This window comes from Hibiscus syriacus, unplaced genomic scaffold (genome assembly GCF_006381635.1).
Source record: "Hibiscus syriacus cultivar Baekdansim isolate YM2019G1 unplaced genomic scaffold, ASM638163v2 tig00110319_pilon, whole genome shotgun sequence".
NCBI lineage: Eukaryota > Viridiplantae > Streptophyta > Magnoliopsida > Malvales > Malvaceae > Hibiscus > Hibiscus syriacus.
Genome location: NW_024062678.1, coordinates 1,679,303 through 1,695,390, shown reverse-complemented (window position 1 = coordinate 1,695,390; position 16,088 = coordinate 1,679,303). Strand labels below are relative to the sequence as shown.

Here is a 16,088-nt window from a genome sequence, read left to right as displayed (position 1 = left end):
AATTTACAGCAAAAACAATAAACTTTGTCCACATGTTTAGAATAACCAACCATTTTCTATCGCTAATCTCTCCATTACTCAACTTTCTAAAAAAAATAAGCATATGAAAAATGTCTAGAATTATTGGCTAAGGGAAATTTCAAATTCAATTCTCTTATAGGTCCCTTTTCAACTAAAATATCTCTAGATTTATTATCAAGATTACCCCAATTTCTAGGATCATAAATGTCCACAGCAGGGACTAAGTGTTGATCAATCCCAACATCTTCAGCATTAACCTCATTTTGTGCATGATTATGGACATTTAAATTAGAAATGTCACCATCTATATGATTTAGGATATCATGGTAATTTGCATCAGTAACACCTAGATTGGTACAATTTGAAGAACTATCAAGATTATTTAAATTCCCAACAATATCATTTAAATTTTTATTAGAAGGCTCTCCTACTCCACTTTTAAAGAATTTATCAAGAGTTCCTTTTTGTGATTCTATTAAATCATCTCTTTGTTTTCTTTTTTTTTTTCTTCTTTTTTCACTACCAAACAAATATTTTTTAGGCAACATTATATAACAATGCAACTAATGTAGAAAAGAACAATAACACTTATAAATGGGAATATCCTCGATCGAAGTATTATACGCCAAATTCGCAACACCTTAATAATTGAACTTAGAAGGAATATGGAGTATTTGCATATCTACGTTTGACATTTCATATCCAAAATTTATGAAACAAAAAAAGAGAATAAGTTTATCTAGAATTTAGAAATATATAAAAGAAAAAGAAAACGAATTTGGAAACATGAACTTACTTAGGATTTTAAAAATATCTTCATGACCACAATTGATGATAAGTAATTGTGATTTTGTGAATTGTGAGAAATATGAGAAATTGAAAATTGAGAACAATATAAGTTAATTTTACTTCAATGTTGGGAATAAAAAGTAACCATTGATAAGCATTATGAATTTGACTGTTAGTAAGATTTTTTTTTGAATTTTGATAACAAATTTTAATGTTATTTGTGGCCCTCTTGCATTAATGTTAGAAAATAGTGCATTAATATTTGTGGGTCTTGGGTTGCAATACTTTTAATTTAGTTTATTAAAGTATTATAAATTAATATAACTTAGAATTATGGGGCCCTGGGTGGGTGCCCCTCTTGCCACGGCTCAGGGTCGACCCTGGATGGAACAAAGATGAACGGTTTGACCAGCCGACCTAATATACTTGCTCTGCCTTGATTTTTTTTAATATATGCAAAATGTAGTAGTACTGTATAGAACTTAATGTAACCATAAATTAACAATTTTAACAAAAAAATTAATCAAAATAGTGTGAAAAATTCCATAGTTTAAACTAAATTAATAATCTACAAATACACCAAACTAATATTACAATCAATGTAACAATCCACAAATACATCAAATCAATATATTACAACCCTAAAAATAAGGAAAGCAATATTTTAAAAATCATATAAAAGAAATTAATGAGTTGTTTGCGAACTTATCGAGTCGAGTCTTGCTCAACTTTATTTGAAATCTAACTCGACTCGTTAAAGTCTCGGATCAAACTTAAATTTATGTCAAATCAATTTAAATAAACCATTGACCGAACTTTTATAAAATCAAATTCGAATTACTTACCCACTCTTATCAAGTTAAGAGAAAGAAATGAAATGAATTTAGCTTTTCGATCTCTTTGATTTCAGGGTAGGCTTCGCAACTTAACAAGATGTGTTTTCTTCCAATATAAAATTGTAATAATGTTAAACATATTAAAATATACAAATTACAAATATAAAACCATTTACTGTAATATTTAGAATTGTAAGAAAAATAAGTGTCAATCTATAAATTTTTACATTTCAATGACAAATTAATTATGTTCAACTTTCCTTTCCTTTCCTTTTATCATTTCATTCATTTATCCACTTAATTCAATTTAATAGTTAATCATTTTAATGAAAATAACATATTGTTAACTAAATTAATAAATCAATAGAATTACTGAAAATTCATATCTAAATTAATTTAATTCATTTTCGAGCTTTCAACTATCAGTTCTGAAAAATCTTAGATATCAGAATTAAAAGTACTATTATTCTTTCCTTTGTTCTCGAATTATTTTAAACTGATCAGACTTACATGTTAAACTTGGCTTAGAAGGAAGAACAGTGAGAGAATACAGGTTCTCTTGGAAATCTCATATTTGCTTCAGGATTCACAGTGATTAAGTTGGTTATAACCTTCTTTTAATTGAATTATTAGTCCCAACTATCATTTTCGTTCCATTTTATTCACCCAACTATTTTTTCTCAAAATCATACCTAGCGTTACATATTGATTATATTTTGGTCACCCATCGTTAAAAATTTAACAGAACTGCTAACTGAGATATGATCAAATCATATTTCAATGATGTTTCCGGGCACCATCGTAACTTTCAAACACTAACTCAACGATATAATGTTTCAAGCACTGGCCCAACGACATAATATAAACGAAGAGTCGATCCATAAAATACAGCTCAAACGGTTCTATAGTTATGGAACATATGAATATTTAACATTTAGTTCAAACTATCGCCAATTTTTTAAAAAAAAGATGAGTGTGGAACATATGAATAGTAGGTGATCATTTTGTAATTTTTAATAATGAGAAGACTCAACAAAACAAGTCTTATAGTTTGAAGATTATTTTATAACTTTTAATAGTTGAAATACTCATCCAAATAACATTCTATAGTTGAGGGTAATTTGTGCACTTTAATCTTTTTTAATTATTTTATAAAATATTTTAATTTTACGTTATTATTTTTTGATTAATAAGTACAAAATTAGTAGTATAAGTATGAACATGTTTATAAATAAAAAAATTTGTTAAGTCATAGAACACATGCCCTAGTTAAATTTGGTGAGCACCCCAGATCTGGGTGTTAGCGGCTTAATTCTCCGGCTCCGGCTTGAGAGAAACAAATCCTAAAGCCATAATATCAAAGTTGTACGATGCTGGTTTTCACCTCCAACCTGCTCAAACCTTGCAGACCTTTGAGTTTGTTTCACGACTTCACTTCCAAAATGCTCATGTCTCAGTCCACCTCTATCCCCAAAAAGCAGGAAAGGGTACGCGACCACGGTTTCGATAACTACATGGAAATCGAGAAGAAGACCCGCAAAGTCCTCAAATTCCAATCCCTAATCCTTTCTCAGCCAAGCCAAACGCTGCCCACCTCTCGTTTCGACTCTCTCGCTCGTCGCCTTGGCCTCGGTTTCAAAGAAAACGAAGCCGCCGCTTATCTCCTCAAATTCCCTCACGTTTTTGAAATCTACGAGCACCCTGTTCTTAGAATCCTCTTTTGCAGGCTAACCCGTAAGGCGCTTCTCCAAATCGACAAGGAAAAAGAAGCCCTCATTGCCCAGTTACCTGATGCTGTCACCCGGTTAAGGAAGTTGCTTATGATGTCCAATACGGGTCGTTTAAGGCTGGAACACGTTCGGATTGCCAGGAAAGAGTTTGGGTTGCCTGATGATTTTGAGTTCTCGGTAATTCTCAAATACCCTGAATTTTTTAGATTGTTTGATGCTCGAGAGACTAGGAATAAATACATTGAGATTGTTGAAAGAGATCCTAAGTTAGCTGTCTGTGCTATAGAGAGAGTTAGAGAGAGAGAGTACAGACAAAAAGGACTTGATGCTGAGGATATTAGGTTCTCATTTATTGTGAATTTTCCACCTGGGTTTAAGATTGGTAAGTATTATAGGATTGCAGTTTGGAAGTGGCAACGAGTTCCGTATTGGTCGCCTTATGAGGATGTTTCTGGTTATGATTTGAGGTCATTGGAAGCTCAGAAGAGAATGGAAAAGAGGGCAGTATCAACTATTCACGAGCTGCTCTCATTGACCGTGGAGAAGAAGATTTCTTTGGAGAGGATTGCGCATTTTAGGATGGCAATGAATTTGCCTAAGAAGTTGAAGGATTTTCTGCTTCAGCATCAGGGGATATTTTATGTTTCGACAAGGGGGAATTATGGGAAGCTTCATACAGTGTTTCTTAGGGAGGCTTATAGGAAAGGGGAGTTGATTGAACCAAATGATTTGTATTTGGCGAGAAGGAAGTTGGGTGAGTTAGTTTTGCTTAGCTCTAGGAAGGCAAAGGTGGAGAAGGATCTGGTTAGCTATAGGAGGGATAGGGAAGTTGATGACATTTTGTGTGTTAGACCAGACTATATGGAAAACGACTTCGAAGATTTCAGGGCTGAGGATGAAATTGAGCACAATGAGAAAGGAAAAGATGGTTTAGATTCAGATTTAGTTTCTGATAACATAGATGAGAATGAAGTTATGGATGAAAAGGAGGATATTGTGTAAGAGAATAACAAGACTGATTTTTTTCAGTTAGTCATTTTACAATATTGATGATTGAATTCTAGACTTGAGTTTGAATTGCTGATTATGAAAATTTATCCTTTAAACCAGACCCAATTTGAACGCCATGAAAATGTAATTCTTAGACAAGAAAATGATAAACTCTGTGCTGAGAACGACTTGTTGAAGCAGGTTGTGACTGCCCCAGTATGCAATGTAACAATTGTGGTGGTCCTGCAGTGCCTAGTGAAATTATCTTTTGAACAACACCTAGGATTGAGAATGCTCGGTTAAAAGATGACTGAGCTGGATATGTGCTTTAACAAACAAGTTCTTAGGCGGGCCTCTCTCGTCCTCGGGGAGTCATATTCCTTCTCACGGATTGAACACCAATTTTGGAGCTTGCAGTTGGAAGGAATGATTTTGGTGGCATGAACAATGCAGGCACTACATTGCTAATGGGATTTGACTTGGGCGATGGCTCTATGATGCCCTTTGTGAAACATGTGGTCATGAAATGCAATATGACAGGTCAGCTTTTGTTGATATTGCTTTGTCAGCTATAGATGAATTAACTAAGACGGCTCTATGATGTTGCCTAGATGGTGGGATGGAATCCTTGAACATTGAGTAGTACAGGACTTTCTCCTCTAGCATTGGTATGAAACCGAGCGGCTATGCAACTAAGGAGGCTACATGGGCCACTGGACCGGTTTACCTCCATGGCTTGGCTCTTGTAGAAGCATCGATGGATGCGGCCATTCACTTGTTCAGTGCCTTCATTGGCCTATTGAACTTCCCATCAGCTATTGGGATTTGATTGTTTGTTTTGTTCTTTTGAGGCCTTTGGTATTAGACTTTGATGAAATTGTACAAACCATGGTTGATAGTGAAAGAAACAAATTAAACAATCATTGAAGTAATGATACTAAAGTATATGTCACCAACAGTAGAAGTCGACGAAACAAAATTTACATATAAAGGAATAAACTTGAGACTCGACTATGATGCTATCATCATCTAAATCAAACTTATTGACAATCTACAAATCATACAAAATGAGCTTACACAAACTCAGTGAAATAATCAGATTCAGAAACATAATGAACATGTAATGTAACATATATGACAATAGGTAACAATCATACATCAACACATAAATACTTGGCGTATGATTATCATTTCCTTTTCATTAGTATATCTATTTTAACTGATTCCAATGTCAATTTAAATATATTTAACCCGACTCCCTTTGTAATTACACAGATACATGGATCAACACCTTTACATCTGTTGATTTTACATTGTAGTGATACCCATACCTCATATATCTCCTACAATAGTGCTAATGACCCTATGACATAGCAACTATGGCTGATACATTATCCAGATAATCACGATTCAGATACTTTTAAATATTTACACAACACAATAATGAATTGCACAACAATTTTGAATGATATTGGATAAGTTGTAGCTTCAATTAATTCTTTCGAAATAGTTATACATACCTTGAATAGTCAATTGACCATCCAAACATAATCAGAAAATTTGAAAAAGAAATAAAAACTCAAAATAAATATAAAATGAAAAATAAATTTAAAAGTTCTTTAAAAAATTATAATTTAATAAAAAGCACTAAAGATATTTTTAATATATTTTATTTTTAATGTTTTAATGAATTTTTAATTTCACAAAAATAACTTGAGCATAATTACAATTTTAAAAACATAAATTCTGCTCTTTTGTGATTTTCTAATTTTTATTTTAATTATTTTAAATTTTATTTTAATAAAATGTCATGTGAAAAAATCTAATTGGGTCATATGGCATTGTTAACGAAAAATATTCAAAAGTTCACATAATAAAAACGAAAGAGTTAAATTAATTGAAAATAATAAAAGAATCAAAATGAATTGTTTTTATATTAAAAGGACTAGAGTAAGTATTAAGCTAAACTTTATTTGCCGACCACCATAGCTACAGTGACGAAATAGAAAAGAAAAACAAGGAAAGAAGTGCGGTGGGTCGCTCTTTTTTCTACTTGGAAAAAGAGAGAAAAACACGCAAATCCCCATTTCAATTTGCAACCATTTTTTCAAATTTGAATTTTGTTTTCTTCCACCATAGTTGACCTATAATTCCAATTCCCTTCAGAAATAACAGATACCCAATGGGGAATTCGTTTGGGTGCTCAGCTTCAGGGGAGAGATTAGTTTCAGCGGCCAGAGATGGGGATTTGGTTGAAGCCAAGATGCTCTTGGATTGCAATCCTTGTCTTGCTAAATATTCCACTTTTGGCGGCCTTAATTCCCCTCTTCATTTTGCTGCCTCCAAAGCCCACAATGAGGTTTCTTCCCTTCAATTTTTTAAACCCAGATTTTCTATTCAGCTTATAGAAAGCTTTTTTTTCATCCTTTTTGAATTATATTTTGTTTCCGTGTTTTATTTCTTTGCTGGGTTTTTTTTAGATTGTTGCTTTACTGCTTGACAATGGAGCTGATGTTAATTCCAGGAACTACTGTGGCCAGGTAACTTGTTTTATTTTATGTTCTTTTTTTATTCGAGAATGAACTCTTTGGGATGATAGTTTTATTTTTGCAGATATTTTTGTTTTGGGATAAGTTCTGATTTTAGAGTTCCTGTGTAAATTTGAATTTTTTTTTAATGATTGGGTGATTAGAAGGAAGTATTTGTTCAAATTTTTTTAGCCTATTGACAAAGCGCACACTGCATAAACAACTGTTCAAACCCTAGTCCTCTAGAAAGAATAACATTTTTTTACTACTAAGACCATTCAAGCTTTCAAAAAAATTAGTATTTGATTGCATGAATTTGGGACTTGGATTCGAAATTAGAGGTATACATGTTCTGAAAGAAAATTCTTCTGGTCGGCTGACCTCCTTAACTTCCTAAAGACTCTACCCTATTGGTCCTGAGAATTCGTTTAGCATGATTTTGGAATCCAATCTGAACTGTGGAAACCCAAAGTTGGCTTTGACGAATATGGACTTTATAAATTTCGCTCTGATAAGCAGCAAATGGAACCGTTCTGCAGTATAACTAACTTATAATCTCATTTTTATGTTTGAATTCGAAAGACGGCATTGATGCAAGCTTGTAGATACGGGCACTGGGAGGTTGTGCAGACCCTTTTGCTCTTCAGATGCAATGTGAGTTTCATTTTTTATTTTTTTTGAACTTCTGTAATATTTCTTAATGGTTTCTTCACTATGATCAGATATTTCTTTAGTAACTTAAAGGAAGCTTTTTCAAATGTTTGTTGATTAGTTGATTGCTGTTATTTATTTACTTCCCTATAGGTTACGAGAGCAGATTATCTAAGTGGAAGGACTGCTCTACATTTTGCTGCTGTAAATGGACATGTACGATGCATAGCACTACTTGTAGCTGATTTTCTTCCTAATGCTCCTTTTGAAGCAATAAACAGTCAAATCAAAGGCGAAAGAGGGGATAGTTCTATTGTGAGAAAAAGAAATGATCAAAGGTGTGTCTTGTTAACTCCTGAACAACCATTTGCTCCATCTGTCTCTGATTTGGATTTAAATGGAGAAGTAGGTCCTGTATTTATTTTTTGTCAGACTGTGGAAAAGATTAAACAGAAAGGTTAAATTCATTTACATCAAAAGCTGCTAAAATAATTAATGCTCATAATAGACATATATCTCCTAATGATCTGTATTGCTATTGTATTACTCAAGCCTTCAATGGAAAAAGTTCTGGGAATTTTGTCGTGCTAATTAGGTTAATTATTACTATGCAGTACACTGTCAAAATTTGTAAATAAGGCAGCTGATGGTGGGAATACTGCTCTTCATATGGCTGCATTAAATGGGCATTTTGATTGTGTAGAGCTTTTACTAGACCTTCATGCCAATGTCTCTGCTGTGACATTTCATTATGGAACATCAATGGATTTGATAGGTATGCTTTTCTTTTTCCATGGGCAATTGCTTTTTACTACTTTTAGGTGATATGGATACCAGTTTTTTATGGGCAGGAGCTGGAAGCACTCCTTTGCATTATGCTGCTTGTGGGGGAAACCTGAAATGCTGCCAGGCAAGGCTTATAGACAATGTTGTTTCACCCATATGTAATTTCTCTTCAATTGGAAATTATCATTGTTATTTTTTGTTTGCAGATTCTTCTAGCAAGAGGAGCCAGTCGTTTGACTTTGAATTGCAATGGGTAGACTGCTTATTATTTTCACTGTTTACCTTTGTCTGGTCTTCAAGTTTGGTTATCTCAGTTATGCACCTACTATAGCTAAACAGAGTTATCTGTATTTCTCAGGTGGCTACCACTTGATGTCGCCAGGATGTGGGGTCGCCATTGGCTTGAGCCCTTGCTGGCACCTAATTCTGACACCACAATACCTAGATTTCCTCCTTCCAACTACTTGTCATTGCCTCTTTCGAGTGTACTTAACATAGCAAGGTAACCCTGTGACTACTAGGGTCTACAATCTGGATAGATAGTTTTCAATCTCCGCTGAACTGTTCTTATTGCACAATGTTGCTTTAAATGAAAAATGACATCATTGATATTTGAAGTTGGTGAAAATTAAATAGAGAGCTTCGTTGGTGGTAGATATAACAGTGATTCAACATGCTTTATAATTGTTTTTGCGTGCCTTTAAATGATGGTGGGATTTATTGCGAGAAAAAAACAAATTTTAACAAGATTCTTATTAAACCAATATTCACTTTGTGTGATTGCCCCAAATCTGTAAGTTCAAAAGAGAGCTAATGTACCAAGCGGAGTATGGACTACGGAAGACTAGAAATTTGTTTACAATTATTTGGCTAAAAGATTATATCAGTTGTTAAAACCTAACATAGTATTGCCAGTGTCCATACTGCAAGCAGTTGTGTCTAATTATCCTTAAATGCCAAAAGTTTAGTTGGTTTTCTGTTACATAAAATATTTGGAATGAGCTAAAAGACTTTATGGTGAGTAGCTTTCATTTTGACTACATTATGCAGAGAATGTGGGTTGCAGTCCCCAACAATCTCCTCGGATGATGCTGAAACTTGTGCCGTCTGCCTTGAAAGACCCTGCAGTGTAGCTGCTGAAGGTATGCCGTCAACTTGCTGTTTCCATAATTTTGGTTTGGATCTTCTCTCTTTTTCCTCGAAAAATATGCCGGCAGAAAGTAGCAAACTGCTTTGATCACTATGTTTAATATTTACTGTTTTCCTTATTGATCTTAGCATCATATTTTGTGACCTTATGAACATGATAACTCTAGTCTTTCAGTTGGGTTGTTGGAATGAGAAGTTACTTTTAATGGCATAGCAATGAAAAACTTAATGTTTGAGTGAGTTAGGGGGCCAAGCTGGTGAATAAATCCGATTAAGTTACTGCTAGTGTTTTACAAATATAACTCGTCATTTCGTTATTCTTTTCAGGATGTGGGCATGAGCTATGTGTAAGGTGTGCACTCTATCTTTGCTCAACAAGTCGTGTTCCCTCCAATATCGTTGCCCCACCGGGGTCTATTCCATGCCCGCTCTGTAGACACGGCATTCTTTCATTTGTCAAATTGCCCAGTTCCCCAGCAAAAGAAATTAAGCTACATGTATCCTTTGGCCTTTGTACCCCATGCATGCTTCATCCTTGCGATACAGATTGCTCATCACCGGCTTCAGATGTCCGAAAGAATCGTGTTGCATCAGTTTCTTCGGATATTCTCTGTCCAGTTACCTGTAGTCCATTTCCTTCTGTTGCCATGCCATTGTGCACATGCAATGATTGTCCCTGCCCCTCTTCGGAATCCGGAGAGACGGAAACACGAGATGAATCTCCAAGGAGTTTGCAAGCTACATCGAGTGAGCAGGATAAAATTGAAGGAGCAAGAGTGAGAGAAGTAGCTGTTCAAACATGTTCTGGGGCAGAAGGAGCTGCAGTAGAGAGCATCGATGCAATTCGGAAATAAATGCTTGATTCGATCGTAAAAAGCTTCGGTCTCGAGTTCCATTGTGAGACGAAGGTCAGCAAAGAGAGCGGGGTTATGCCTGCCCCTTGCTGAAATCCTCAATTGGGTAGTATACTGTAATTCTTACAAGAAAGATTTAGTTGGCTTCCATTGAAATTCAGATGGTATCACTTCAGTTTTTATTATTACAGAAGTGGCTCTGATTTACATTTATCGGTAGTCTTTCAATAATTTAATTCCTCATTGTAGTTCGTTTGCTGTAAGAATTAAATCTGTTCGTATCTTTTGTTCAAGTTTTTTGAACGAGTGTTTCACCTTTTTCTTATATGGTCTTTATATGTATTGTAGTGACTAATTTCTCGTGTTAATGATTATGGGAGAATATCCTAATTATGCATTTAATTTACGATTTTAGTTGTAAATATTCATTGTAATTTTAGATATACTATATTTCTTAATAAAATTAGGTGTTTCTATTTTTATAAAAAAATTCGAAAATGAAAGAATTTGAACATATAACTGATAAAAACTTGTAATAGACTAAAAAAATAAAAAATTCTTCCCACTGATAGTTCACTTCGGGATGTGAAATTGTTTATGTAAATTCTACTTATTAAACAGTTGAAATGAAACCGTTGGAATCCTCCTAGTTTAAAACTGAAGTTGGAATTAATTCGAAGAATAGACATGCATGAGAATGATTAAAATATTCTCACAATGTCTGAAATTGGTGTATTTTAAAAAATTTATTCTTTCGATTTTATCAAATTACGAATCAAAATTCAATTTTGAAATATAATCATTTTAATTAAAATATGAATACAAGATTTTTAAAATAAATAAAACAAAAAAAAAGATGTTAGTAGTAGTAGTAATAATAATAATTAACGATAATAAAATAATGTTAAACTAAATAAACGTGCTAATAATAATAATCCTAAATAAATAAATAATATGTTAGAACTAAATTGAAAGAAATAAAACTTACAGAGAATAAGATAGAAATTAATCTAAGAACATAACATTATAATAATTTTTTAGATAAAATATTATTTTGAGTATTTTAGACATTAAAATAGTTACACCAAAATAACATTGTTTGCATGAGGCAACCTGTCAACAATACTTAGTCATGTTACAACACAACTACCATGTTATCATCTCGTTAAGTTACTAATTTTGCGTTTCATGACCTCCCACTGGTTCTTGGCTCATTGATTTTTTTTTCCTGAATAATATATGATAACTATAAAATATTATCTGCTTATAATATTTCTTAGTTATTGACAATGCATAATCTTATAAATACTACTAATAAAATTCAAAACCTCACAAAAGAATAACATCCTTTTAACCACCGAAGAAAAATAAAGTTTAACGGATGATATAGGGGCTGTTGGGATGTGCTCGGAGGGGACAAGTTGCGGATTGGTTCTGGTTCTTGGGTTTGGATCTAGGCTCGAATTTGGGCATGCATTCGGGGATGTTTTTTTGTAAGCTGGGTGAGGGTTTGGACCTGAGTCCTCTAATCTAGAGCCCAAGCGAGAATGAGTGTATATACTTATTTGTTAACATCAGTAGTTAGATGCAAAACTCCATACAAACATACCAAATTATAAAATTTTGCACATGTGATCTCAAATATGAAACCAAAAAAAAAAAAACACGTAACCCCCGTTTTTTGGTGCATCGAAATAACATGAAACTACCATAAAAGAACGACAATGGAGTGAGCTTTGGGTGTCTCGGACTGGTTGGATGACTTCTACAATTACAATCCATTAGCTGAGATGCCCAGTACTCGCAGAAGATTTTTACGGCAAAGTTGCAGGACCTTCCCCAATTCCTATGTCTTTGAAACCAGAGCTTAGTGATGAAGATGACTCACCCTCCACTTCATCCTCGAGGAAAGAGCCTTTTCGTCGCAATTCCTTGATTTTCAGATACTCATCATAATGCGCTTTTCTTTGCTCCTTGAAACTCCTACCATTTCGATCTGTTTCAGAAGAGAAGAAAGTAGAACAGACAAACCATCAAACAGAGATTCAACACGACATAAATTGTAAACAATTGATGAACTAAAAGAGGTAAGTAGATTGGGATGAGGAAGGCCAATGAGCGGTGTTAACCTTCATCACTTTTATTTGGCCATCTTCATCAATGTTCTGGGGGGTAAATTTATTAATTAAAAATGTTATTTTTTTCCCTGTTTTATTTTTCAATCAGAGAAAACCACCAAGAGGTTCATACAGATGACTGGAACCTAGAGAAAATGGCACAAGAAAATGATGGAACATTCCAAGCTAATTTAAGCCTCAGAAAGCTATAAGCCTTTCAAGGATAAAGTTCATCATAAATCTTTCAACCAGACAAAAGCAGGTGATTCCTGACCATTTCAACAACCAATCCCCTCCCTCCCTCCCAAAAGAAAAGTGCTTGACGACAAAAAATCACTTGGACAACAAGAAAGCTTTAACCATCAAAAGGCTGTCTACCAGAGCAAACTATGTACCGTTCACACCAAAAGGATTTTTGCTAAATTGTAATCTCATGAAAGATAAACCAGTCATTAGAAATGCTAACCAACTTAAGAAAAATAAAAAACACTTTTCCATATTCTATGGGAAAAGACAATTTAATTAAATGGTCAACAAACCTTCATCTTCATGATCCATAGGATCAGCCTCATCGTCAGAAGATGACCAGCCACCAGATTGCCCTTTTGTTTTTCTACTCGAGGAAGCCACATCTTTCAAAGCAGAGTGTAATTCCTCAGCATCCATATCAGTGACACAATCATTGAAACTACGTCCTCTGGGAGACAAAGATCCTAACCAAGATCCAGATTAGTAAGGTGAGAAATGTAATCAAATTTAAAGAATAATGCTCTAACCAAAGTACAAATAAAGTGAAAACATAACTACAACAGCACCATTTTCCAAAATTCACAGACATATCCACACATAAAAATATAGGTATATGCAAGAGGAAACACATTATGCAAGTGAGATACCATCATCATCGTCAATCATGGGGTGGTACGGCGTCTTGGGTTCTGTTATTTTTTGTCTTACTGGTTTATTCGCTTCAATTTCCCCCAGATTTTCCTCATTCCATCTTACACGCCTACTGTTACCCCCAAGAACAAACTATTAGATCCAAAACACAACTAAGAATATTGTAACTACAAAAAGCTACAAGAGGCAAACTATATCAAAATAAAAATTGAAGCATATAAACTGACAAGTATTATCAAAATGGGAACATCCTTCAAAAAGAACAGAGTTTTCAACTACTTGAGTCAAGAAACTGGATTTGAATTCCAGGCATAGAGGCGAAGCTACAAGGTTGACTTCTAGATAATTATACTATAAGTTCATTTAGGGATTAAAACTTTATTTGTAACTCTAGTATAAATAATCTGTAAAATATTTATAGCCAAAAATTTATCATTATTATTATTATTATTATTATCCTTGAATTATTAAAGAGGAACTAGAGGTTTGCTATAATCCTATTTTTTTTAGTTCCATCTTTTCTATTTGTTTTTTGGACATAATCTGCTGTTTTACTATTGATTTTCTCAAAAACCAGATCATATTAAAATGAACATTCTGCAAGGTTAATATACTAAAAAAAAGCTACGTTTAGAAAAAAATAGATAAAACCTAAATGGGGAGAATACAAGCTAAGAGATGAAGTTGAATAAGTTAGATTGTTTTCTTTCTGGCCATCAGATTCAGAAATTCGGTTATCTAGAAAATTAGAAGAAAAGATTCAAATATAGTAACTAGTTCTTTTTACATGCTATAAGAATAATGACAGAAATACATTTGAATATGATAAGTTAACCACCAATCATCTCATCCCATCTCCTTCCAAAAGAGAAATAAAAGGAAACCAAATAAAAGAACAAGGAAGATATTCAGAATTACTTCATCGGGGAGAGACTGGAGTGCCACAGCAAGCTTCTAGTAGTCCTGATCCACTGAAACGTTATCATAATCACTTGGCAAAACTTTTAAGATATAAAGAATCAAGCTGTAAACTATTATCTAGACAATAAAGAATTATAGTACTGATTCATGCTATAATCACGCTTGTATAGGCATTTACTTTATATTAAGCATAAGAGTGTCAAGAAAAGAACCAAACTGGAAAGTGTTGAAGGGAAAACAATGTTTTGAGTTGATGACAATAGGAATTGAGAAGTTAGGTACTAAAAAAGACAAGAAACTACAACAACGACGCAAAAGCCTAGGTACTGAAACACCAGAGAACAACCATGTCAAACCTAATAACAGAACATGCTAGTAACGGCCATGAGAGTAAGATGGAATTATCCTGAATAAACTAATTCTCAACAGCTGCTCCATCATGACAAAAACTGGCAGCAATATCTCATGATCCTAGGGCTACATTCATAAGCAAATTTAAGTAGTTATGTTGAGTCACTAAGATTCCCGATTCCCAAACGTCAACCCAATTATGTCCAAAGATTTGAAGTTTACTGCTCTTACAATTCACAAGACGAAGATGGAATTGGTCTGAATAAACTAATTCTCAACAGCTGCTCCATCATGACAAAACCAGACAGCAATATCTCATGATCCTAGGGCTACATAAGTAGCTATGTTGAGTCACTAAGATTCCCGATTAACGTTCGCCAACCCAATTATGATCAAAGATTTGAGGTTTACCTCTCTTACAACTCACAAGAAAAAAAATCAAGGACAGAGAATTCACATACATACAAAATGGACGCTGCCTAAGCCAGTTGACAAGTTCATGAATCAAGGGCAAAAGAGAAGGAAACCAGAAGTGATTGCATGATTTACATAACTAATCAATCAGAAATCCCTAAATAAAAAGAAAAATCATAGTAATAAAGCACAAAAACATACAAGCAATTAAAGCTATAAGCAAAAGGATGATGAAGCAAAAGGCGAAAAATAATAATCAATTGAATGAAATGTAGAGCTAATTGAATCCTATAATCAATAAATATCCGGAAAAATATTTCAATCTATTTCAAATTTCAAATTTCAAATTTCAACTACACAGAGATAAGAAACCGAAAAAAGCAATTGGGGAGGGCAGTTTGTACCTTTCCGATCGCTCCTCTCGATTCTCAAAGTTGAATACAAATCCTATTTAGGTTTTCAATTTCGATGTGTTTTATTATTTTTCTTCTACCAATTCTACCCTTTCAACAATTTCTAATACCGGTTAAATCCAAACGCAGTGGGGTTATCGCCACCGTCGATTTATTTGACTTTCCCGTTGAACCCCTTTAGTCTTTGGGTTAATCAATCATTCCACGTAAGCCCCAAGGGCAATGTGGGAATCTGAAATTGGTAAGGAATTCTTTTGGTAAACTATACAAATGGTCACTAATCTTTGAGTAAGTTTATGTTTCTCCACTAAAGTTTCAAAACTAATGAATTGATCACAAATATTATCATTTATAATAAATCGGCAACTCGATGTTAATAGTTGTTCACACATAACATAATTCAGGGATCGAACTTGTAATTTGGTCATCTAAAAATCAGCTCAGTTTTCTAGGTTAAGGTATAAGGTTTGCTGTGTGTTGATGCTTGCTAGTTGTTCATTCAACAACATCGAAAGCAAAGCGAAAAAAGAAACAGACAACTCAATAATTTCTTATACTTATATTTTTTAAATCCCTATTTTCATTTCACTCTTTTTCTTCTAATTAGTGTCTTTAGGTGTTTTAATCATTGCTTTCAG

General features: G+C 33.8%; 3 protein-coding genes and 1 long non-coding RNA gene across 4 annotated transcripts; 2 read left to right on the top strand and 2 right to left on the bottom strand.

The window, feature by feature from the left end:
* The first annotated feature begins 2,915 nt into the window (after nucleotides 1-2,915).
* LOC120117339 (protein ROOT PRIMORDIUM DEFECTIVE 1-like) lies at nucleotides 2,916-5,286 on the top strand. Its single transcript, XM_039137628.1, has one exon. The coding sequence runs from the start codon at nucleotides 3,017-3,019 to the stop codon at nucleotides 4,376-4,378; it is 1,362 nt and encodes a 453-aa protein (XP_038993559.1). The 5' UTR covers nucleotides 2,916-3,016; the 3' UTR covers nucleotides 4,379-5,286.
* A 1,194-nt stretch (nucleotides 5,287-6,480) lies between these two features.
* Nucleotides 6,481-10,513, top strand: LOC120117338 (E3 ubiquitin-protein ligase XBAT33-like). The gene is made up of 10 exons (XM_039137627.1): nucleotides 6,481-6,725; nucleotides 6,847-6,906; nucleotides 7,477-7,548; nucleotides 7,699-7,883; nucleotides 8,160-8,320; nucleotides 8,397-8,455; nucleotides 8,538-8,584; nucleotides 8,690-8,833; nucleotides 9,382-9,473; nucleotides 9,808-10,513. Exons 1-10 carry the CDS (start codon nucleotides 6,549-6,551, stop codon nucleotides 10,332-10,334), a joined length of 1,524 nt encoding a protein of 507 aa, XP_038993558.1. The 5' UTR covers nucleotides 6,481-6,548; the 3' UTR covers nucleotides 10,335-10,513.
* Nucleotides 10,514-11,469: 956 nt separating this feature from the next.
* On the bottom strand, nucleotides 11,470-15,328 carry LOC120117337. Its single transcript, XR_005515616.1, has 3 exons — nucleotides 14,957-15,328; nucleotides 14,578-14,734; nucleotides 11,470-11,480 (listed from the first exon to the last, which is right to left on the bottom strand). It is a non-coding gene; the product is annotated as an uncharacterized LOC120117337 (long non-coding RNA).
* Nucleotides 11,928-14,323, bottom strand: LOC120117335 (protein phosphatase inhibitor 2-like). The gene is made up of 4 exons (XM_039137626.1): nucleotides 14,269-14,323; nucleotides 13,348-13,465; nucleotides 12,991-13,164; nucleotides 11,928-12,330 (listed from the first exon to the last, which is right to left on the bottom strand). The coding sequence occupies exons 1-4, from the start codon at nucleotides 14,272-14,274 to the stop codon at nucleotides 12,149-12,151; spliced, it is 480 nt and encodes a 159-aa protein (XP_038993557.1). The 5' UTR covers nucleotides 14,275-14,323; the 3' UTR covers nucleotides 11,928-12,148.
* Nucleotides 15,329-16,088: the final 760 nt, after the last annotated feature.